General features: G+C 42.8%; 1 protein-coding gene across 2 annotated transcripts; it reads right to left on the bottom strand.

The window, feature by feature from the left end:
* Positions 1-26: 26 nt before the first annotated feature.
* On the bottom strand, positions 27-24,074 carry prickle1a (prickle homolog 1a). 2 transcript variants are annotated; one of them, XM_034218710.1, is made up of 8 exons: positions 11,543-11,821; positions 6,572-6,775; positions 4,666-4,779; positions 3,685-3,822; positions 2,914-3,117; positions 2,559-2,745; positions 1,583-2,452; positions 27-1,478 (listed from the first exon to the last, which is right to left on the bottom strand). In XM_034218710.1, the coding sequence occupies exons 2-8, from the start codon at positions 6,758-6,760 to the stop codon at positions 625-627; spliced, it is 2,556 nt and encodes an 851-aa protein (XP_034074601.1). In that variant the 5' UTR covers positions 6,761-6,775; positions 11,543-11,821; the 3' UTR covers positions 27-624. The 2 variants fall into 2 exon arrangements, with proteins under 2 accessions (XP_034074601.1, XP_034074602.1); XM_034218711.1 differs by lacking the exon at positions 11,543-11,821 and adding an exon at positions 23,795-24,074 and having other exon boundaries at positions 625-1,478.
* Between the last annotated feature and the right edge of the window lie 45 nt (positions 24,075-24,119).

Below are 24,119 nucleotides of genomic sequence, written 5' to 3'. Positions count from 1 at the left end.
TACTGCACAGTAAATAACAAGGCAAATCATGATATATAGATATTTTTATTACAATGATCATCTATCTTAGCCTTATATTCCAGTTTGTACATTTATACAGATTACAACAATTTGCTTACAATACAGTGACCCATAAATACACCACTCAACCAGGCCTTTTAATACACACAGTGTTCCTCTTATGTTAGCGCTGCACATGCCTGGAAGAAAATACATTTGAAGAGCTAGGGTCAGAGTCAACTGGTCCATTTCTGACACCCTTGTGGAAATATGGCTCTGTACCAACTGCTAATGTTAATACCATTTTGGTACAGATCATGTCATGAAATCAAGGGTATAAAAATAGCCATAATGTCTTTTAATTCTACAATATATACATCAATATCTTCACTGTTAAATAAAGACAGTTTGGATGGTGGTTTATAAATATGTATTGCTAAAAAATGCTTTGTTACTTTACTGGCAATGTTTGCAATGACATGCGTACACTTATGATGACTTGTCGTACACAAACATATTGGTAAATGTAGTGCTGTGAAGCGTTTAGGAGTAAGCAGACTGTTGAGAGGCAGAGGTGAGTAGCAGAGCATTACCCAAAGATAAGGATAAGAGAGTAAAGCAAGTCTAAGAAATGATACAGTTTTTCCCCTTATGCCCTTTCTTCTTTTTGGACTTAGTCCGTAAGCCGTAAGAAGGAGAAGACATGCCTGCCACAGGACTAGGCAAGTCCTCAGTGTAGTAATGTCTATGGGGCCTGGGCTGAGGGATGGGCTGACCCAGGAAAAATCCTTCTTCCTCAGAATCAGATGAGGAAGAAGAGCATGTAGAACACCAGTCATCATCATCCCCATACAGCTCCAATAACCTCCCCATGGCTTGGCCCTGTAGCCCATAGTCTGACATGGCAGCAGGATTTTGGTGGCCTTGGAAGGCTTGGTGCGCCTTTGGGCCGAGGGCATTCCCCCTATGGTCGAATTTGTGGCAAATTTTGGCCTTCTCCTTTGGCAGAAGGTTTAGAGCATTGTCAGAGCGAGATTTGCGACTGCGATGCCTCCTGTTGTGATGATGTTGGCGACCACTCTGAAGTTCCTGGCCCTGCTCCTCAAAGTGGTACACTCTCCGGCGAGTTCGCTCACTCATAGGTGGTTGGCGCACTGGGACATCGCAGTAGTGGCCATTGTCCACCACGTCATCAGAGAACTTGACTTGCTGCTGCCTAGATTGTGAACGAGTCCTCCTTAGGGCAGGGACATGAGGTTTGGGCCTGCTTTCTGGGAGAGTCACCTCTTCTTCTGGAACATTTTCCTCCTCCGGCTCGGATACAAGGCTCTTTAGGGAATTTACACTTCTGTGTAGCATAGAGGAGTTGAGGGTTCCCATATTACTTGTTTTCTCACAGTCATCTGCCTCCAGGTCATGGAAGCCTTGCAGGGAATATACCAAAGGTCTATCTGTCCTATCACCATCAACCGAGGCCCCTAGAGAGGAGAGAGACACATTTGTAAATGTTTGCACATAACTCACTGCCATCCAATACAATATTATTTACTATGATCTGATACATTGTGTCATATCTACTCACCGGTAATATTTGAGAGTGCCAGTGAGTCCATAGAGTCTCGGACACTCTGATCTGTCTTCTTGAACTCATCTGTGATGCACTCCAAAGAGTCATTATACCATATGGGCTCTTCTATCTGGAAGCCTGCTCCAGCCCCATGATCAAGCTCCAACTCCTGGATCTTTCTGCTGCTTGCTGGACCCGGATGACTACCATAGGCTGAGTCCCCAAGCCCGTCCTGTGACTGGGCCCAGTACATATCAGCCTGGTACTTCTTACTGGCCAGGCTCCCCCTTTCTCCTCCGCCAACATGGCCAGATTTCAATGACTCCTGCTTGGACTTGGCATCCTTTTGGGTGATCCAGAAATCTGCAGGTCTGGATTCATTTGCTTGCTGGAAGACCCCATGTTCCCCAAACTTTAATAGCAGCTGAGTCATGTAGTCTTCATGCTCAGCCCACTCCTCCTCCTGGTCCTCAGATGCCTCAGTCTCCTCACCACGTCCCCTCCAGAAATGCTCATCTGATAAGTTCACTTGGGCAAGCTTGTTGGTCAAGGTGTCCTCCACGTTTTCACTCATACCAGGAAACTTGTAGTTGACAGAGGGTGAGAAAAGGAGGGACTGTCGGCATTGGTCGGCTGAACGACTGCTCTTGCCCATGCGCACACTGCGGCGGGTTTCCCGTGAGCGTGCTGACTGGAAGGCAGAGTCTGAGGAGTCAGAGGCATGCACGTCTTCCCCAAGACTGCAGGCCTTGGAGCAGTAAATCCGACCCTGGTGTGGCAGAAAGGGGCAGCCCAAAAGAGAGCTCTTACACTGGGCACAGCTGAAGCAGCTTTCAGTGGCATGCCAGTGGAGCCCATCATAGGTCATCTGAGCATGATCAACGCCTGGAAAATGGACAATATTGAGGTGGTTAGAATTGCTACTTAAGGTCTTAAGACTAAAATCAAGACAATCATGCCAGGTATTTTAATTCTAGAAAATCATCATTACCAATGTGTTCCCCACAGGCCTCACAGTACTCTGCGTAGAGTGACTCAAAGCAGCCACAACAGTAGGGTCTGCCATCCTTCATGATGTAGCGCTGGCCCCCCAGGATTGTCTCACATTCAAAGCAGGCAAAATGCTTCATGTGCCAATGGCGCCCCTCTGCCTCTGTGCACTCATCAGCGAAGATAATCTGAGGAAATAGATGTACCCTGGATAAAACAAAACCGCCAGCTTTGTCCTTCTGGCTGTAATATATATGTTGGATTAGACTGACTCTAAAAGGCCATACATTTCAGACTCAGAATGTTTTTCTTTCACTAAATTGTTTCCTGTCAGTATTTCAGTTTTGTTGTTTTACCTCTTCACAGGCTGAGCAGCGTGGTTTGAGTAGCTCAGCATGATGCCTTCCACAGTGGATCTTTCCATCATGGTAGAAGTAGATCAAATCCACCAGCAGTTCGCTGCATGTGGAGCAGGCAAAACATGCCGGGTGCCAGCACAGCCCAGGACCCGCCCTCGAGGAGAACACTGCCATTTCTCCACCATTGATGTTTTCACCGCACTGGAATTTGAAGATATGATTACATGGTTGATTATAACATCCTGGAATGAATGTAGTTCCAAAATATTCTGTGATCATATAATCTGAATCATGCATTGGTGATTACATCTATCATACCACTACATGGACAAGGTTTTGGCTTCAAGCCCATATAAGATGTCAATGTTACACAGAGCCAAGCCGACAGAAAGTAAAGTATCATATTGAGGGGGTGATTATGTGTCCCATTTTTGTGGGTAATATTTGTCCTAAAGACAGTCCCCAAGCAGCTAACTTATTTTCTTTTTTTGATCCTTGCATCACATGAGGAAGGGACTTCTCAAATCAACAGTTTCTGTTAAGGGACTCTTTAATAGAATGTCTGACAATTAGGTCTTTATTACAGCTTTCCCTCTAGGGTTTTAGCACAAACTGGATTCAGATTCGCTAAATATAGTTGAAACAATTATTTTGGGTTTTAAAATATGGACTAGATAATTGACTTCAGAACAAACGTCATGCTTTCCACACTCTCCCAAAACACGGCATATAACAGTTGTAAATAATAAATAAAGACCGGGAACGTACATGTTCACAAATGCTGTTCAGAACATTTCGAGGCAGCAGTTTCACTGTGCCCCTTCCCAGTGCTTCCTTTTTCCTCTGGACACTGAACATAAGGAGCTCCTTCTTCTCCTCTTCACTGAGGGACTGGCAGTAACGCACCTGGGAAAAAAAGTAATACGTTATGGGTATGAAAGCTCATTTCTCAATCATTTACTTCTACATCAATCAGTGGGATTCTCTCTTTTGAAGGCCTTATACTGATAAAAAACCTGCTGTTGTTCAAGTTACCTTTTCATTATAAATCCCTTGAAAACGCAATTGCAAGAATGTCGGCCACTAATAAAAGGTTATAAACGTAGGTAAGTATAATAGAGGGCAGAGTGCATACCAAGCATGCTGAACAAAGGCAACTCTTGACCCCAGCTTGCCCTTCCTACACCCCCTACATATCTCCACCCACAGTCCCTGATTGAGAACATCATTTTTACAACAGGCCTTTCTGATGTTTCCCTAAGCCTTAACAAGAGGGAAAGCAGACGTTTACACAAACAAGGCTTGTGTTTAGAGTGAAATCAAGAGGACGGGCAACAAAGGGAGAGAGACGGCCAGGTCCAACTGTGGTGCCACTGCTGTGGTGGCATCACATAAAGCCTCTTTCAACCAGCGTCCTTCTCCCCCGCTGAGCAACCCTCGTAAAAACCTCCCGGCAAACATCATAAAATCATGAAGTCAAAAGTCACATTGTGCCCACACTACATGCCTACAAGATTGTGGAACAAAAATCCCCCTGTGTGATGTCAACCGGAATGCCAAGGGCACACGGGAGTCGGATGGCATGGAGATGGTGAGACTGTTAACGCCATGGGTTTAACGGGCAGCAGCAGATACAGCTACTCAAACTAAAATAAATCTTTTCTGCAGCCTCGGCGTAAATGAGAGGACCTGCTGGGGTGAATTTTATGATTCTTTCATTTATGCAAAGGCAAACAAAAATATTCTCACCTCATTATCGTGTGGTGGAAGTTGGTAGAGGAGCTGCTTGATTCTAAACTTCTCTCCGGGACTGTTCACAAAGGGGATCTTATCCTCAGGCAGACAGGAGAAATACAACTGGACCTGGAGAAAATCATGGAATAAGGAGATTAGGCAGATAAAACACCATCTGAGCGACTAGATACTAGGTATTAGTTTCTGCTGAAAATCTTAAAATCTGAAAAAGCATTTAACAGTTTAATTAACCCTTACTCAATACAAATGAAACCAATTACAAATGATATATTTGCAAGAATGTGTGGTCATTAATTTGGCCTTAAAGAGATATTTTTTTGTCCTGGAGAAATGTAGCTCTTTTAAAACCAAATCTTCATCCAATTGCAGTAATATATTATTGTTATGATCTTGGACAGAACAGCCCATATGTATGAAAGCAAACTCTTTCCAAAGGAACCAGAGAACCAACACATTCATTTGTGATGAGACACATTCTGGGACAGCTCTGTGTAATATCTATGGAAGACTGACTTTTTGTCATGCATTCGTTTTTCCAACCCCCAAAACCAGCTTTATTTCAAAAGTACATCACATAGCGCTGATACTCTTTGATGACGGGATTCACTCATTTTCTTCATAAATCTTTACTATACAAGTCAAAACAGGTCAACAGGTCAAATCAGTTTAAAGGTTATATTTCCCAGTCATATGCTTGTCTCTATAGGGACAGGACAAAGCAGCCTGTCACTGTGGCACTTTGACCCTTCGGGCTGACCACCAAAAACTAAACTTTTATGAGGGAGGGGCTATTACAGCCGGCTGGATAAAGAGGTGGGATGTGCCAGTGTTGTGTGTTTGGGGGGCTTTCTGCAGCTTTGACCGTCTAGAAGGGGGATAACAGCAATTTACCCTGACAATCAGCCTGACGTTTGCACACTGCCATACATTATGCACATTTCATGCTGCTATTACCCCTCATCCAGCTCCCTAGGGGCTGGGGAACAGTCAGCTATCACTCAAGCCAAATGTGTCTTCACTGACCATTGACCAATGAACAATAACACTTGACCCATTCAGGACAATGGTTGCAGTAAATGCATTACTGTTCAACCATGCATTACTAAAACATAAGGCTCTGCATGTTTAGAATTCAAGGTTCGCTGATGCTGCGAACCCATCTTTCCTTGCCCACCGCCCCCTCATTGCTTCCATGTGTGTTGTTTAACAAGGGAAGCGGGATGAAGAGGAGGGAGAGAAACACAGAATGAAAAGAGAGAGAAATTAGGAGAGAAGAGGGGGAAAATGCAGCCGATTTGGGAAAAGTGCCACATCACACTGGCTGCCCTGCGGACACAACTAACAGCCCTGCCTGTGTTTGTGGAGGAGAAGGCTTGTTAAAAGACGGCCCCTTGATTCCTGATTCTGCCAGCAGCAGTTGGCTCGAACCCACCAAGTCCTCCTTTTAACAGATCTCTGATAATCACAAGCAGACATACCGCAGTTTGTAAATAAAAGTAGACACATCCTGCCTGTAAGAGGCCGGTAGAGCCTGACATGTCTGCCGAAAAACAACGGAACCAAGGAAACGTTTTATACAACATATTGTCTGTGCCATTAACTTCCATTATCCAGACACTCTAGTTGGTTTGTTATTCAGTGATGTGCTAAATAGCATTTTATCTGGGCCAGGAAAATGGGCTAGAAGGAAGTTAAAATCAGGTCAGGGCTGTTTTTACTATCTGTCAGGAGAATGTAGCACTGTTCGATTTGGTAAGGTACCAGAATAAAAAGAAGACAATATTGCGCTGTATGTTTTCTTTGTAGCACAAGAATGCCAATTCAAAACTAAGCAGGCAAAGCTTAAAATTATTAATTATGGCGATATTAAATAGTGCATTTGTAGTAAATCTTTGCTCACCTGTTCAGGCCTAAGTCCAGGTGGTACCCAGGCGTATTCCTCCAGCGCACAGCCTGAGTCATCGTCGGAGGTGGAGCTGCGTTGGAAGCCGGAGGTCAGCTTACTGACTTTGTGCTCCATCATCAAATCTCTCTGGCGTGCCCCGCCTTGAAAGCCAGCCGCCGACACTGACGCACTCGCCAGGCTCATCTGATCCTCTTTTTACTAGACAGACAAAGCGAAATATGGAAGGATGGGGTGGAAGGAGGAAAGAGGAGGGAGGATCGAAAAAGACACGAAAACAAATTGTTGGTTAACAAGCCATTACATCAACCATTGCCCACATAATGCTCACTTCATCTAAACCAGTTCTCTCATTCCAATATAATTCCTCTAAATGTTAACCACCTGGTGAATCACACCATTTCTGTCTCTTTCATGAGGCCCACACCCCCCCTTAAATCCCATAATGGTAAATGAGCAAGCTTTTCTTGGTTCACTTATGGTGATGAGTCTACTTCATAAAGACACTCATAAAGAGAACTATACCCTTTCACTGCTATTGTGGTGGCAGTTAAACATGTGTCCTCCTCATGTGGCTTTTGAGGATATAGAGACCATTAGGACATTCCCAAAGCTTCCTTTACAGTGTCGTCTGATCTCATTATAGTGACAATAACAAGCAGTTAGCTATTCATAAATACACAGTGAATTTAGAGTCGCTTATATATATTGGCTAAGCTTTTGGAAATGTTGCAAAGACCTCACATTCCTTTCCTTTGCTGTAATTCAATTAGCCACCAACCCAAAAGCAAGAACAACACCAGACACTGTTAAACCTTCAGGTTTTACCTTATCTGGCTGTGGAGCTTGGGTCTGAATGAGTCATCATTCAGCCTGTTAGTGCTAGGTCATACTTTGTACCAAGAGAGGCCACCACATGAGATCTGATGCTGGCTTGATCAGTTGAGCCTGAAGTCTGTATAAACACAGGCCTGGACTTAAGACAGGGCCACCATATGGGGAATGTCCACAAGCCCTTTTTTCTTTGGACTGTTTGTTTTCCAACCTGCTGCAGCGAGTGTCTGATCGTCCTTTCATCTTTTGGATGGACAGAACAATTCCAGACAGGTGAAGTAGTAGAGAGATGAATAGAGGGGGACGTTAATGGATGGGGTCGACGGATACTCAGTTGGACGTTGACAATGCAACAGCCAAAAAGAAAGAGCGAGAAGATGAAAGACTGGCACCCTGTTGATCTATGTGTGTGGTGGCCAGAGTCACTAATGGATGTATTGACTGCACTACAGTAGTAACAAAGATGGAAACCAAAAAACTAAAGCATATTTGAATAAAAAAGAAATGAAAACAAATTAATATATGTTTTACTGTTAAGTCAACTGAATCAGAAACATTTGTTCATGATTTAGACTTTAATTTATAAGAGGCTTTTTTTATTCATTGGGACAAATGGAATATTTGAAGCAAATACATTCTCGTTTCGGCTAGTTACATTCCTGTGCTGCTGTAAGCTCTGCGGGACCAAGCAGACATGGAGAAGATGAATGTATGTCCAGTTGTGGTCATCTCTCACAGGCTCTGGCGGAGATCAAATGGGGGCCCAGCCAGCACCCAGCAGCCCGCCACCTCCCCCCAAAGCCTCTACCCCCTATGGCCGCAAGGGCACCGAGAGCCGCGGAGAGACAGCTGAGAAAACCAGACACACTCGAGTGGTGGCCTTTGAACACCAGTGTGACAGTAAAGGGGCCTGAAAATCTGCGCTCTCTCCTGGAATGATATATATGCCACGGAGTGTGCAGCCTTTATGCACACGTGAAGAGGGAATGCACACATTTATGCTGGAGCCTGACTTTAGGCTAAGTTGGTTCACACACAGATATACAGGGACAAGGACATGAACACCCTGTCAGAGTCAGCTGTACTCTCATACCCTGCTTCTTGTTAAGTGATAACTCTTCCTGAGATAGTGCCACACAAGACCCTCCAGTGGGTGATTAACTGCCACACACAATGCATGCCAGGCAAGGCCACTACTGGCTATTCATATCGACTCATCTTCCTCAAGGACAAGTCAGCCCTGTGGCCAGCAACTGGCATGCCCTCCTCTAGCCTGCCCAAAAGACTATCAGAGTTAAGCATGATGGAGAGTGGTGTCATTGGATTCATGTGCTTTCTTTGGAATTTGTGCCTCCATTACACCCTAAAGTGTCTTGTCAGGCGGATTGGCTTATGACACGTCCCATTAACCGCCTCTGATGTCCTGAACAATGGCGTCTTTGTGAAGCGATCCACTAAAGGCCTGTTCCATCAGGAGCCTGTTTATCTCCCTTTAAGTCTCGTTCCTTCTCAAGATGTGGTGTGTTATCTCCTACCTCATGACAGTTAAAGCCCTCAAAACCAAGATAACCTGTCTTCAGATGAGAGGGGGGGGGGACAGAGAGAAGACACTCTCTTGTTCTATTCGCATCTATTGACTTGCAAATGAGACCAAAATAACCAGCAAAAATGTGGCCTTGTTTGAGAACAGCTTGGGTTTCACGTGGGAGATAGCTAACTATAGGCAGGCTCTGTCAGGAGGCTAGAGACCCACAGCCTCACATTTCATCAGGCACAGACTCACTCATGCGCTACATTGGTTAGAAAGATGTTTGCTTTCACATGTTGGCCAAGTCTCCGCGATGATGTCTCACACAGCCAAACCTGACTCACTGTCAGGATTGAACTTAAGCCAGTGCAGCAAAGACGAATACAGGATGTGCACAAGCTGGTGTCAGGCAAAGCGCCTTTCTCATACAACCACATCTGTTTGCATGCTAATTTTTCCTATAGATGTCATGCAGTTCATTTCCTACATACGTAGCCCAGAAAAACACTTCTTTAACTTTTTGAATGACAGAAGCACTGAGCCAAAAAACCTAACCATGCTCAAACTGACCCGCCAACTCACTGACTCATCATTTGTGCTGGCTTTTTAAGTTTTTCTCCCAACAAGGGACCTATAGTTTTAGAGCTTAGTTTTTTTTATCTCCCCCTACTCACTGCTTCACTCCCCCTGCCCTGCCTTCCTCCCACACTAGCCAGACCCCTGCAGTCCTGAATGTTTAACAGCCCCTCACTCTTTTGTAAAGGTGCTTGTTAACAAGGCTTTGGGAGCTGCAGGCCTGCATATCTGACTGATCTGCCCACGGAGGGCCAGAGGGTAGTGGGGGTGCCATCAGACAGAGGCTAAAATGGGGTGACCGACATGTGTGAAAATGTTAATGTCTTGTTCCACAAAAGAAGTGAAATGTAAGTCAGGGCAGGTAAAAGTTGGAACACACACTTGCTTTGAATGGTTTTCAGTGAATGAACATTTTAAAACATCCCACAAGATATTTAGAATGAATGAAGTCGTCTGTGTTCTTGAAAAAATTGCACAATGACTCCGATAGTCTTATATTCCAACACGCTCTATTTAGGGTTAGGGTTAGGAGGAGCTCAATGAACAAGCGGGTGCACATTTGATTCATTAAGGAAGAAAATAACCACAGATTTGTATGCAACCTTAAAAAAGCACTGCAGAGACTTTGCATTAACTACAGCTAAAGTTATTTAATCCCTTTCTGGAATACACACCTCTCAGGAACCTCATGCTGTGACTGACCGATAAATATATTGTCACTGACATTAATAAAGACTCAACAACACTTAAACAAGAGTCCCCCCAAACTCCAGACACTGGAGCATTGGACTAACAACTCTTGGGAGAGTGCATAGGGAAAATAAGCAGCTTCTGGTCTGAATTACTGTCTATATTCCTCAAGGAAGTGGATGATGGACATGCACACAACCCAACACAGTGCTCTCTGTCAGTTTGGACAGGCCCAACATGTTTAACTTGGCTCATGCCAGCTCAGCCATGCAGGACAGGCTCTACTTGAAGAGAAAAACAAGATGTTCTGTTCAAAGTCCCTGCTTACTTGAGTTCGTTTTTATGTCAGAAGAGATATGTCTTAACTTGCAGCATGCTATTGCTCCCTACTATCCCTGTATACAAAAATAAATTGAAATAACAGCCTTTCAATTGTTGGCACTTAATATGTTGTATCCCTTGTGAAAAAAAGGGACCTTACAAAACTAACATTGTCAAACTGCAGGCCAAATCACATTAGTTAGACAATCAATCTTTTAGAGAACCTCAAAGCTAAGGAAATCAGAATTTAGGCATGAACTCAAAATCAAGAACATCAAAACTGAGGATATTCATTTTGGGCGTTTCTGTCTGCAGTAGATTTGTATCCAATCAGTCTGAAAATGCAAAGGCAAAACAAGCTGGGAACTCTGAGTGTAGCTGACATGAGACCCAGCGAGGAGCTCAGTGTATGCAGTGTTGAGGTGCTACATGGCTGGAGTTTGGTCGTCTTATTGAGGCCTCCTCTCATGGCCGTGGGAGTGTTTTTCCAAGACCAAATGGATGGGAGTGACATCCCCACAGAGATCCACACTATGGAGACCACCTGCATGCGCTGGCCATGCTGACCTCAAGACTCAACACACGTGCTGCTGTCACATAGCTGACATTAAATACATTTAAACCCCAGTAAGTTGAGTTGCAGTAAAACGGACCTGAAACAACTCTTTGAACTTTGGTACCATCACAACACCTTAATAAGTCCCTCAGAAGGCAGTTTGCAAAGTTGCAAAAATCTCCATCTGTAGGCCTACATGCAATGTGCTGTATGTCTTGTGAATCATACAAAAGACAGATTCATTATTGAACCACCTTGCCATTAAGCTAAATAATCCAAGAGATTTGGATGTACTGTATATGTCTTTACTTTACAGATCTACATGAGAGTGGGAATAATGCCTGATTCTACTACCTAAAGACATTTCATGATGAAGTAAGTTGCAATACTCTCTAATTTTGTTCTTTCTTCTAAAAACATAAAAAACAGATTACATCTTCAGTCATTTCCCTGCATGTCTTACCTCAGCGTAGGTCAACTCTCCTGAGTGAAGCAGAAGGATATTATCACCACTATATCCAGTCCTAGATTCTTCTTCAGCCTCTGGGCTCCATATCTATATGCAAGATCCTCAGAACTCTAATTCCAGGACAGAAGCAGTCAGCCTTTCCTATCAGAGCTGTCAGCACAGTAACAGCCCATATCAAAGCCAAGACTCTATAAAGTCAGAGAGATGTCTGTCTGGTGCGTGGGAGAGAGTGTCTGAGAGGGGTGTGTGCATGTACATGGAGGAGCTCAACCAGATGGTCATCCCTCCCTTGTCTCTCTCCCCCACCTCCTCCTCCTCCTCCCTCTCCCAATCCAGCCCTCTTAACCTCAGCCCGGCCCCTTAACCCTCAGAACAGCCAGTCACTGCAGGGAATGAGCGAGCGAGGCGTCTCTCCTCCGCTGACCCTCCCCTCGTACTTCAAACATATGTTTCCAAATGAGAACCACCGGTAGAGCTCCAGCTCATAGGAACTGCACTTTTAAGTAGCACATCAGTGATGGCAGAGCTCCTTTTACCACACTGACCGCCCCATCTCCACAACAGCTTGCACATGACATTCTTCCCTCTCCTTCCCTATCGACAGCTTAAAGATGTGGGGAAGGTGGTGAGCATTAGAGTCAGGCTTTGGTTTATCCGGTGGTTTGTCTCTCTTCTCTTGCGCGATAAAATGTCACAAAGTTACAGAGGATTGTTTTCTAACTTCAGTTTTATGATTACAGAGTGATTGTTGGATTGAGTGAACTAAATATGCTTTATTTATCCCACTATGAATAAGTGCTCTTACAACATCCTGGTTTAGCCTCACATAACCCTTATTCAAAAATGTGAGTCTATATGAGTCAAGCTATCAGGCCTTTAATATATGATTCACAGGAAACAATCTAATCTGATATTATCTGTTTAAGTAAGGGTTCAAATGTCCATTGACCACAAATAAATCTACAGCAATTGAAAAAACGATTTATCAATTTGGTCACTTACAAATACTTGTTAAATTCTCTAATGTGATGATATGCTCCATTTCTTTATTTTCTATTAAATGTAACTGAATATGTATTTCTGACTGCAAACTTGTGATCTTTTAACTGCTTGTTGCATGCCCAAACATAACTAATCCAGAATATATAGTCTTTTGAAATAAACCTTAGATAAAACATCAAAATAGATTAACACATGATACTATTGGCCATGTTTTCTGTTTGCCTTAACCGTGCACTGGTATAGGAGCTTAACTAAACTTAAAAACATGGTCTATAAAACCCAAATGTACATATCCGCCTGCTCAGTGAAACTCCCCGGGACGCAGTTGACCTCTGCCTCTCCTTCAACTCTGCAGGAATTTCCGAACGTGATTCCCTTCCTGTTGCCTCAGAAAACAAAAGTGACCAGTTCAGGTCAAACTTTGGAGAGTTGCACCTTTTGTGGTTGTTTGGTTGCAACAATGTCCAAGTGTTACTTTTCTCCAAAAGGACATTTTATAGTTTACAGAAATCGTTTCCAAGAGGAAAAGTTCTGCCATCCTTTTCAACACAAGGGTTAACATAGCCTACTTTAAGACTGTAAAACAAAGCAATAGAACATTTTAATAGGAAGCAAGGGATCTATTAAACAGCTAGAAGTGGTTTCTTTATTAACATTTTAGAAGCTGTTTAATTTTGTGGAGCTGACGTCAGGATGTAATTTGGTTAACTCCAACACATGCGTGAAACATTGTCACTGGGGGGTTGTTTAAGTAGGGCTGATAAACAGGGTTCACTAAGTTCAAGCAGAGAAATTGTTTGAAAAATGTAGGTTAACGTTAGGATTTGATAAATGCGCAATTTCCTGACAATAATTTGAAAATGTGTCCCTAGTCTCCTCAAATCTGATCACTACATATGATATGCAGGCTGATATGATGGATAACAGAACATTTTTATTGTACAATACAAATACCAGCTTACAAAGAAGGGCCAAAGCATTGCCAATCATTCCTGATTTACCTCTTCTGTTGATGACTGACAGCTTCTGACTCTGTTTGCCCACACACCTCACATTCACACCTTTACGTGCTAACATTTCACAGCCTATGTGGTGAATGGTGTCATTTCACTTATTTAAATAACATAAATGCAGTTTTAACAGGTTGTTCCTTTTTAGCAAATGAGGCAGTAATTTTTTTTTAATCAAAACTAGAAAAACACGACTGAATAGATTGATGATTGACATTCTGGAGCTCATGGACTTACATGTAGCGTCTGCATAGTTCATGTACCATAGGTGTGTCTGCACAAAGCCATTGTAGCAGCCAAGGCCAGGGAGGAGAGACACTCTTTCACAGCAAAACTAAGGCCATTGTGCTGGTCCAAATGACTCTCCATTAGCAATTCTTAGAGGGGAGGGACAACACAGCATCCTGCCTTCGGAGGGGGCATTCATGAAATGCAAAGCTAAAATGGTAAAGTAATCTGGAGCAGAGCCTTTTCAGCAACGCCAGTATGAGTAAACAGGCTGGTTTTTACTTAACTTCCTCCTTAACTAAAAAGTACAAGTGATTCTCCTTTTTAATTCAATGACTCTCCCTCATTTGAACGTATAGGAAATTGTTACAGTCTCTTCTCATTTCAAAGTTGCATATTTAAAAAAATAGTCAAAGAAGTTCAAAGAAACAAAGTTGACATGTTTGAAGTTAAAATATAGGGACAACTCACACTGAAATAGCAAAAGAGAATCAGTGGTCTTTGACAATGAACTAAGGTGAGGACCACTATTTAAAGGCATCTGTGGATTATATTTAGTCTCCTGAACGGGAACGGGAATCGGAATAACATGACAAGTCTCATTCAGAGATCACACAACTCTATAGTTAGAGGTAGCTGAATGCACAGTTCAAGGTTTGCCTCAGATGGTTGAATAATATAAAGTTGGACAAGTCATGCATCCCTGAACTTTGACCTTAGAGAGCACCAGATGACCCATAAATCTATGGCCCCGGGGCTTTACAACCCATTGCCCTGTCATAGCCACAACGACCTGAACGGCACATAACACCTGGTCTGCACCTTCTCACCGCTGTAAAAAAAATAAATAACGCCCTCTGCTAGCGGCGAGGTAGTCTGTGACCAGCATGCCCTGACAATGACAGGACAGAGATGATCATCATCAGAACCAACGGCCAACAATAAAGCTGCATTCTTCTCTGGTCCAAACACGTCCTTGAAAAGTGGACCCATAAAACAAAGCATTCAGTAAAAGCTCATCGCTGTATCTCACAGAAACATCTATGTGAAACCCTATGTAAAAATGGACACAAACATGAATTAAAGTCTAAAGAAACCTCTCTAGACGAGACTAATTTGAGTCGCAAGAACTGCCATAAATTGGGGTACCAAAGAGGGCAAAGGGAAGGTCAGTCTCTAACTCACCGTCACTGATGACCATTGTTGAGAACAGCTCTCACTGGTGTGTGAGCTACCTTATAAAAAGTAGGCATTCTCAAGGTTTAAATGACTTGCCAACGGGTATTAGCAGGACACAGGCCTAACAAAAGCCACAGTTATAAAGGCCAATAAAAGCCTATCACTCTACTGTAACAACAATCCTTTTTACGCCTTGAAAGAGGGAGGAAAAGGTCAACTGGTGGAGCAGTCAGCGCATTGATATTGACTTAGCTAGATTGGCGCTGACAAACTCAGGTCAGACAGTGGGCTTGTTAGCCCTATAACCCTCACATAACCCCTTTTACTGTTTCACTCTGACACACTGGAGGCAGCTGAGGGCAGAGCTTAGATGTAAGCTTAGTTTTTGACAGGGGATGTTTGTAACAGAAATGAAAGAGAAATATCTACTCACTTAAAACTTGACCTCACCAAAGATGTGTTTCTCACTGAATATTAAAAGTAAAGATAAAGACAGGGTGCAAGATTTATTGGACTAAATGACTTCTGAAATGTTCAACTCTATACAAATATTTTTTTACTTTCCAAACCACAACTAAAAAAGGTCAGATATACTTAATACTTGAGTGCATGACAGAGCTGTTTGTTTAGTTATTTGTTTGAATAAATTAAAGTATGTAGTTCTATTGTTTAAATCCAACAACATAATACTTTAAAAGTTAATGATTCGTTTACCCCTAATTGTATAAGAGCAATGAATAAAGATATCTACAAATGTATTAAGCTTTATTTAATTATCTGTCACCCTGGTGTGTCATGTTTTATTTAATGCAACATGAATGTCCAGTTCCCAAGCTGTAATTCATGACATAAACATCTCTACTGAACAGAGCGTGTCAGCACACTGTTATCAAAAGTACACCGCTGTCTAACTGCTTTGCCAAACATTGCAGAGATGTACGATTAGGACAGCTCATATTTCACCCTCAATGTGACACCCTCTCACCTAGTTGTAAAAGCCGGACCTCATTGGGAACAATGGGAAGTGGAGCGACAGAGCTTCTGGAGCTGTTAAAGGAAGGAAGCCCCTTTATTTGAGGACACTATAACTCAACAAAAGCCTGTGGCTGTCTACACACAGAGCGCGCAGAGGATGAATGGGCTGCTCTTACACTACTCACTTGCACTGACAAAGCACTGGATCAGCAAAGGGAAAAGCCTGCCATGTGTGGTCCCCATGGACAAACTGAGAATATGGACATACAATTACAAAAGCGCAACTATCACCTTTTAATTTCTTCAATGAAACTGTAAACGGTGTATTACAAAGGAAGCTGTCAGGTTTTCCATCCCTTCATTTCCATGCCAGATGTTTGATCATTCACCCCGTCAATGTCCAGTTTCAACACTTGCGACCTTCAAGACTCAGGACTACATTTTTTGCTCATGACCTCACACTTTCAGAAAGTCTCACTCACACACCACTTAAACCTCACACCTCACACATCTGGGCTTTTCTCTTCACCTATCCCCTCGAAGTTCAACAGTATATCCTTCATATGGCAAGAAAACTATTTCCTGTGCGTTTCCAGCCCTGGGCTCAAATGGACACATGAATAAGACCGCCGTAACAAAACAGGGCTGGAGTGCTATGAGCAAGTCGTTGAAGTAGGGGATGCAGTTTTTTTATTTTAAAGCAAGAGAAAGTTGGCAATTCCCACACGTGGAAGCATTTTCCTGAGCCGCGCGGCTTCAAAAGGCAAACCATGGAATCCAACAATACTCTGAAACAGTTAAGAGCTGCTCAGTCAGGATCCCACTAATGATTAACATTCCTGGAGAAACACTCCATTACAGTCTTTTTAGACTGTTCTAATTAAACACATGCTCCAGTGCCGCAGCATAGAGGGAACACTGAGCCCTGAGAGCGGGGATGCTTCTTTCCAGCTCTGCTTAATTGGACACAATTTAAGTCATTAAGGTGGTAGTAAAAACAGCAGAGGAGAGGCCCAATGATCTCCTCTGTAAGGCTCCCTGTTGCTCTGATGTTGTTGACCCTTTCACCTCCTCACGCGATTCACATTCAAATATATAAAAATAAATTGTAGACCTACTCTCTCACTAGGAGATGTCTGACTGGAGGATTAGTCTTGATTGACTTTGAGGTCTCTTTAATGCTGGTTTTATGTGTTTCCTAAGTATATATATTTCTTAATGAGGGTAGAAATGGGTCATACTATACTTATATCTCATTATATGTGCATCTGTTTGCCACATTTGCATTTCTCTATGTTTTCTGTGGTTTTTACATATCTATTTGTTGACATTTGGGAATTGGTGATGAATGTTTTTTCTCCAGGTAATAAGGTGGGATACCAGAATGAACACATGCTTTGGAAACAAGTTGAGTAATAATGGTAACATTTGTTTGACTTTTTCCACCAATTGAGAATTATGTTGGACTAGATTGTTATAAAACCCAAATTGATTTTTGACGATATCTTGCATTTTGTTGCATGTCATTTGCCACACTTCTCCCCTCTCATCTCTTTTGGGCTTTTTGTAAGCACAACAAATGTCCAGAAACTGAAATAAAAGATGAATAAGAAGAAATAAATTGTACCTCAAAAAACACTTTAAACATGAACTATCTACAGTAACTTGAAGTATATTTACTTTTTTTTTTGTGTGAAGCACTCTGTCACTCAGACTGACAGTCACTCAGACTGACAGTAATACATATAAACAGTACTTTTTGTGAATCTGTCCCCTTATATTAGCACTAAAGCATATGCTTGCCTGGTGAATATGGCCTAAGGGTGGAGCTGAGTGTCATGTTAGGTACTGTAGTGAGATCCAATCTGAAGCCCTGGGGAGGCCTTAGTCAGTTTAGCAGATAGCCAGACATAGGGTCATTCGTGCCTGGGATCTATGTGTGTGTGTGTGTGTGTGTGTGTGTGTGTGTGTGTGTGTGTGTGTGTGTGTGTGTGTGTGTGTGTGTGTGTGTGTGTGTGTGTGTGTGTATATACATGCATGTCTGTTGTCACAGTATACAGTATGTGTGCAATGGAAAACATGCACACAACTGGCTGCCTTATCAACCCCCAATTAGGGACCCCAGTCCTCCAGAGCAGGGCTTATTCTTAGAAACCTCACATGTAATACTGTTTCTGTCAGCATCAGTGTGTTATTTTTGGAGCTGCTAATACTGAGGTCACTAATGACACCAACCCATTTTCAACATCTTGGGCCAGCATAAAGGAACATGTGACAGAGTGGGCATACCCGCTGCGTGTGTTTTAAAAAATAACAACCCTTTCCATAAAATCTGAGATGCCTTTTCTCTTTAAGTTTTTATTCCTGTCAAACATCATAAAACATTCTCCCTGAATGGTCAAGTGTGTGTGTTTGGATAAGACATGCACACACACCAAACACACACACTGATGCACACATCTGGTGAGCCACTGCTCTTGTTTTCTTTGGGAGCCCAGCCCCTAACAGGAAGACAGTGCGAGCATAGCAAACAAAAGCCGGGCTCTTTGAACCGGCCTCTCACTAGGAGCCGCTGTCAGGTTGTTGTGGCCAAACGAACTGTCTCTGTGTCAGCTCAGTGAGCCCATTGTGGGCCTCAGGCTGCCGCTCTGCAAGACATGTCCTCAGTTAGCCTTTATCAATATTGACCCATCTGCATGTCTTCCCACAACATCGACCTTAACTGTGATGTGTTTCCAACTGCTAATACATTCCCTCTGTGTGAAGAGATGAGTTACATTTTGAAGTAGCATTGCTAATTATAACGCATGACATAGTAAACCTATAGCCTTTATAACTTGCAGTTAATTTGAGAGAGTGGAGGTGGGAGAGACGGTCCCTGGAGTTAACATTTTGCTAAAATATTGCAATAAATTACATCTTTGAATACAATGTTTTCTAAATAATAATGAACAGAAAACTAATGGAGCTGGTAGACTTCCTGAATTATTTGAAAACATGCTTTTTTCCTGGTCTTGCTCAGTTTGGAAGTGAATGTTTTACACTTCATTTTTACTTGAGTCGGAAATGCTGACATAAACTGATCTTGGGGCAATGTAACTACAACTGGGGATATGAAAAACACTAGATCCTCATATTTTGAATGCTGCATCTTCATGTTAGACGGCCCACCTTCTTTGAATGAAATGACTTTCGCTGAGCATTAAAGTTTGCATAATGTAAATGGACTCATAGTTGATAATTGATAAGCCTAAATGAAAGACACGTGCCAGTTGTCATACATTTCCACCCAGCTTATCATCAGAACCTTTTCTTATTACCCAACCCTTTCAATGTGCAACACTTCTAAGGAATAACTGATTTAATGCTTTAGATGAAATTAGAAGGGGTCTAGTCTTATTATGGATACAAAGCATACTGTAGTACATATCTGATGATATACAGAGCACTTGCTTTTCTTCCAGTTATGGAGTTAACTTTGAATTAGCTGTCAGGAAAAACCCCCCCATTGAAAGAAAAGAAGAAGCAGCAGTTTCAATCTTTTCTCCAGAGGGCCGGAAAGGATAAGGTATTGATTTATTTCTTTGTGTTCCTTTTAATCTTCTTATGATGTATCTTAGAGGATATTTCAATGCTATTATGATTGAATCCAGCACTGTGTCATTTGGGAATATGTCTCATATGCATTTGTTTCCAAACCTAATTAATGGCATGGTAAAATATGACTGGATGAAAGTTCTAATGAGGGAATGTTCATAGAGGAATACTCTGGCAGACATCCAGAAACTGTCCCCACTGTCTGCAACTAACGTTCCTGAAATACCTTTGTTGTCAGTCCAAAAATCCCTTACCCCGCAGAGTTCATTTTTAAACCTTGTTGACCTTTTCCATATCATCCACGCTCACTGACCTCACCCCTGTGACAATGCCAACAGGGAAGGAGGAACAAGAACCACAGGAAGGGGAGGGGGGTTTGTGTTTTGCATATTTCCAGCCGTGGGTCCGGAAAGCTTTAACTGAATCCCCTGTTGTGTGCCGGGGAAATGAGCTGGGCTTTTTAATGACTATCTCAGGGTAATATGTTTTCTTTTGCTCCCAGCCCTTGATGCTGTGATTGCTTGGATGGATCCCTATCGATGTGCAGGACAGAGGAGAACACATGCCCTCCTGCATGTCTGTGTCGGGCTGGGTCATAGGAACTTTCCAAAAACTCCAACTGACATTCGGCCTCTCTGCATCTGTTATTCCCATTTATCAAAGACAGACAATGTCGATAATAAGCACTTTTGTAGCGCTGCACTGTGGCTATTATGCAGAGCTGAGCATCATGCCTAAACACGGCGGTGATAATGAAACATGTGTGTCAAGAATGACTTTTATCATCGTGGTGGTCTGACGGTTAGTCCCGCAATTATGCCGCGTGGTTACCAGAGATCTGCTGGAGCCAAACCCGTTTCCCTCTAACATCATCCTGCAGCTCCTAATAAACAGCCTGGAAGCGCTAAATCACTATACCTTTAATCACTATAGAATAATGCTTAGCATGTGGATCCAATCACTGCTACAGGCGATGACTCTCATCCATTATGCCGTTAGAAGGTTACAGGATGGGGGATTTTATGGCATGGCACAGACAGCGGCGTGCACACTGGTTAGTTATCCCGATCTCTACAACCACAGTGCCCTACATTTGACCATCCAGGCCATCGTCCATTCAGCTGGGCCTAATGACCACAGATTCAGGGACCACCGGCGTTTAAACAAGACATATTTCATCCAGCCTCCTGCCAACCTACCACAAACAGTTTACAGTCAATGTGCTCTGCTCTCTGGAGTTTGTCTATGGCAACCCGACTCCATGCCACATCTCCCCGTGCAGAGCCATGAAAGACTGGCCTCCTCTGACAGCTCCTCACAACACACGGCCCTGTCCCGCTCTGCTTTTAGCTCTGCTGCGGTGAGCTGGACCACGTCTGGGGATAAAAGGCTGCCAGAGTGTTTGGCTTGCAGGCGATTTACACGGACGCAAGGGTGATTCATTCTAACTTTGCACAAACAGGCCTCTGTGTACATTTCGATGGTACCAGGCTTTTAAATCAACAGTGGGGAACGTATACATACGGGCATTGGGACGTACATTCTGCTCATTCACACTCAGCTGCGTGTCTGTGTGTAGGTGTCGGAGAGTCTATGCGTGTGTGTTGGTCATACACACATAGAGGTGGTCACTTTGTCTCTGTCCATCTTCTTCTCTCAGACAAACACACACTCGCACACAAAGACATGCCCCGCTGTTAATGTCTGAGACTGGCTTCATGTCTGCGATTTGTTTACACCTCCATCATTCTTGCACTAATCCTATGACACACAAGGGGGCTAATGTTTGCGTCTCTAGATTAAATATGCATTATGAGATGCTAATATAAAAGAGGCAGAGTACTAAATTCTCCTGTCATTATGCACTTTCGTATTAATCATCAACATATTTCCCTTTATTGAGCGGGCACTTTTTAAACACCAAGTATGCAGACAAGGATCCGAGCTGTTTTGTTCTGCTGTGTCCAGGAACATTCAATATTCAGCATGTTATTTTATCTTTTTAATCTATTTTAAGTATTTTGTTCCTTAAATTGCACCTTTAAATCATGTTGAGGCTTTGAAAATAACACATGACCAAGCACTGAGACGTGAAGCTGCTCCACAAACACCACTTTTTGTGGCTTATCATTTATTCTACAATAACTTAATATCCTCATAGATTTCCCACCTACAGTAGGTCATTAAGAGTAAAACCTTAGCCAAGATCCCACTAACACATGGCCTGCTATATCATTTCATCCTTTAATAAGTGCAGCTGTGAATCATGATTTCAGCAGATGTTGCAGATGTTAATTCATCTAATAACATTTGCATGGAAAACATTTGTATGACAACACAGAACTTGTATTCCTGCATAAGGCGCTGAGTCTCAGATGCAGATTTGTATATGTCAGTACTTACACTGACAGAGTTTGAATAAAAGCTTGTGTTGACCTAAGCTTACAAAACATATTTTATTTACATGTATTGAGATACAAATGTGAAAATAGTTAAGATTGAAAAGCAAAAGCTACTGATGTGTTTCTGTGTCTTCAAGGCAGTAAAGGCGTCAACCTATATTCCAGCCACTAGGTGACACCACTTCCTTGGTTCTCAGCTCAGCCCTCCCTGTATCTGTGTCAATAACCCTCTAAATCCCTCTGAGCCTTTATTTATTTACCCTTCTCCCTTACTGGCCAAGAAGCATTGATATATTTGTGATAGGACGGTTACAGATGTTGTAAAGTGCTTCAAAACACATTCCAGTGAAATTACAGCAACATTTTAACCTGGCGAGTCACACTTGGAAGTACAACTGCTGACATTGTGCAGAACCTGCAGTTCTTCCTTTGTACTGTCAAAGTGCTCCAAGGTATAATTCAATTTATTACACATTTTCACTTGTGTTGTACTGCAATACCTCAAAACATTTCCACAATGTATCCAATGTATCTATGGCATCTCCTAAGTCTGTTATCTCACCTAGCTGTCAGGTTTCAAGGTGAACCTTCCTGGGATCAGCAGCGCTCTGTTTTTGTCAGCTGTGGCCATAGTGACCAGTCTGACTCTGCACTCTGTTGGTGGGTCTGTCATTCTGGCAGCCCCCAGGAGGGCATTCACAGTCTTGGCTAACGGTGATGTTTACTGTGTCCAACGAGAGCAAAATATTATCTTAGACAGCCTTGGTTGAATATAACATTAACTGCTCTCTTGTGCTTTTTAAGTTTGGCACTTTCAAACACAGCTAAGAATGAAAATGTTTAAAACTTCAGGGTGTTTCATTGTTCTCCAAAGGAAACATTTTATGACATGATTAGCTCTGTGCGAGGTCAAGAAGGAGGGATGAATTTACTTAAGCAGCGTTATTTGTATTGAGCTGACTGCTATGCACAAATGTCCACACTATTAAGTCATTAATGCTCAGGCTTAGACTGTAAGAATAGTTCAGTTTTTTTATTTGATTTTTATCTTGAAACAACAAAGAGTGCATATCATGAGAGGCATGAAACCTGACCCCAGAATGTTCTTTCTAAAAGTTCATTTCTATAAACAAATAGCAATAGGCTATGTATTCAATCAAACAGTTCGGGACTAAACTTGGATTGAATGATTTGTAAGAAAGAGTATTTTCTGTGGTCTAACCGTTTACTGCCTTGTCCATCATGGTTGGAATTGAAGAAAGTGAGACTGACTTCTCATACTGTATGTGGCCGGGGTGTGTGACCACATCCCCCCCCCCCACTCAACAGCACTCCTGACAGCTATGGAGACCTGCAGTGCCGGACAAGCAGCGGTCACCAAGTGGCGTCCAGTTGTCACCAAAGTGACAGGCGACAGCTGAGTCCATACATCTGGAGGCCCGGGGGACTCCACACTTCGAGCCCCATGTCTCTGACACACGTTTTTTCAGCGTGATAGAAATGAGGTAACACGCAGAGAAAGTGAAATGTGGCTTAGAAGCAGTTTTGGAAGACAAGGAAATTAAACCCAGTTTGATGAGTTTATGGGGTTGAAACAAGCAGCATATGACCTATTTAGGGGATCGATTCAATTGATGGAAGTTGGGTTGTTAAAACTTTAGAATATTGACGAAAACCAAACCATTAAAGGTCGAAATGTCTTCGTTTTTGTACCACTGTAACTTTTCAAGCATTTTCGTTGGTTATAACAAAACAAATAGATTGCTGCAACTAGATAAATCAATTAAAAGTTGCCCAACACCCTGAACCCAAAAAACACTGTTAAAACCAACTAAATAACTCGTTCCACTCACCAACAAAGCGTTCAGTCGCAGTAGACCGAGTATCCAGAACCAATATTCCCGAAGTGAGAAAAGCGATTCACGCTGCGTCTCATTGGCATGGGATGAAAAGTCCAGAGAGGATGCACCACTGTGCCGCAAATGAACCCGGAGCTGTGCAAAGCTATAATCTTAAACTCCAGATACTGGCTGCATTGGAGAGGAGCGCGACTAGAGAGCTGGGTCTGACTTCTCCCGCTGTCACCACATCTCAGTCATTACAGCGGCGCACGGTGCGCTATGGTGCTCCTCTCGGCAGTCCCAGTGAAATGACATTAGCGTTGCTCCCTGCCTATTG

Source organism: Gymnodraco acuticeps, unplaced genomic scaffold, assembly GCF_902827175.1.
Source record: "Gymnodraco acuticeps unplaced genomic scaffold, fGymAcu1.1, whole genome shotgun sequence".
Classification (NCBI taxonomy): domain Eukaryota; kingdom Metazoa; phylum Chordata; class Actinopteri; order Perciformes; family Bathydraconidae; genus Gymnodraco; species Gymnodraco acuticeps.
This window is presented reverse-complemented; position numbering and strand designations above follow the sequence as displayed.

Bases quoted from the DNA above. Each gene is read 5' to 3' on its own strand.
- prickle1a (XM_034218711.1), bottom strand. From the start codon at position 6,760: ATGAGCCTGGCGAGTGCGTCAGTGTCGGCGGCTGGCTTTCAAGGCGGG. The intron at 3,823-4,665 runs GTGAGAATATTT...TTTTTTTCCCAG, and splicing joins TTCCACCACACGATAATGAG to GTGCGTTACTGCCAGTCCCT. The intron at 1,479-1,582 runs GTGAGTAGATAT...TCTCCTCTCTAG, and splicing joins GGCACTCTCAAATATTACCG to GGGCCTCGGTTGATGGTGAT.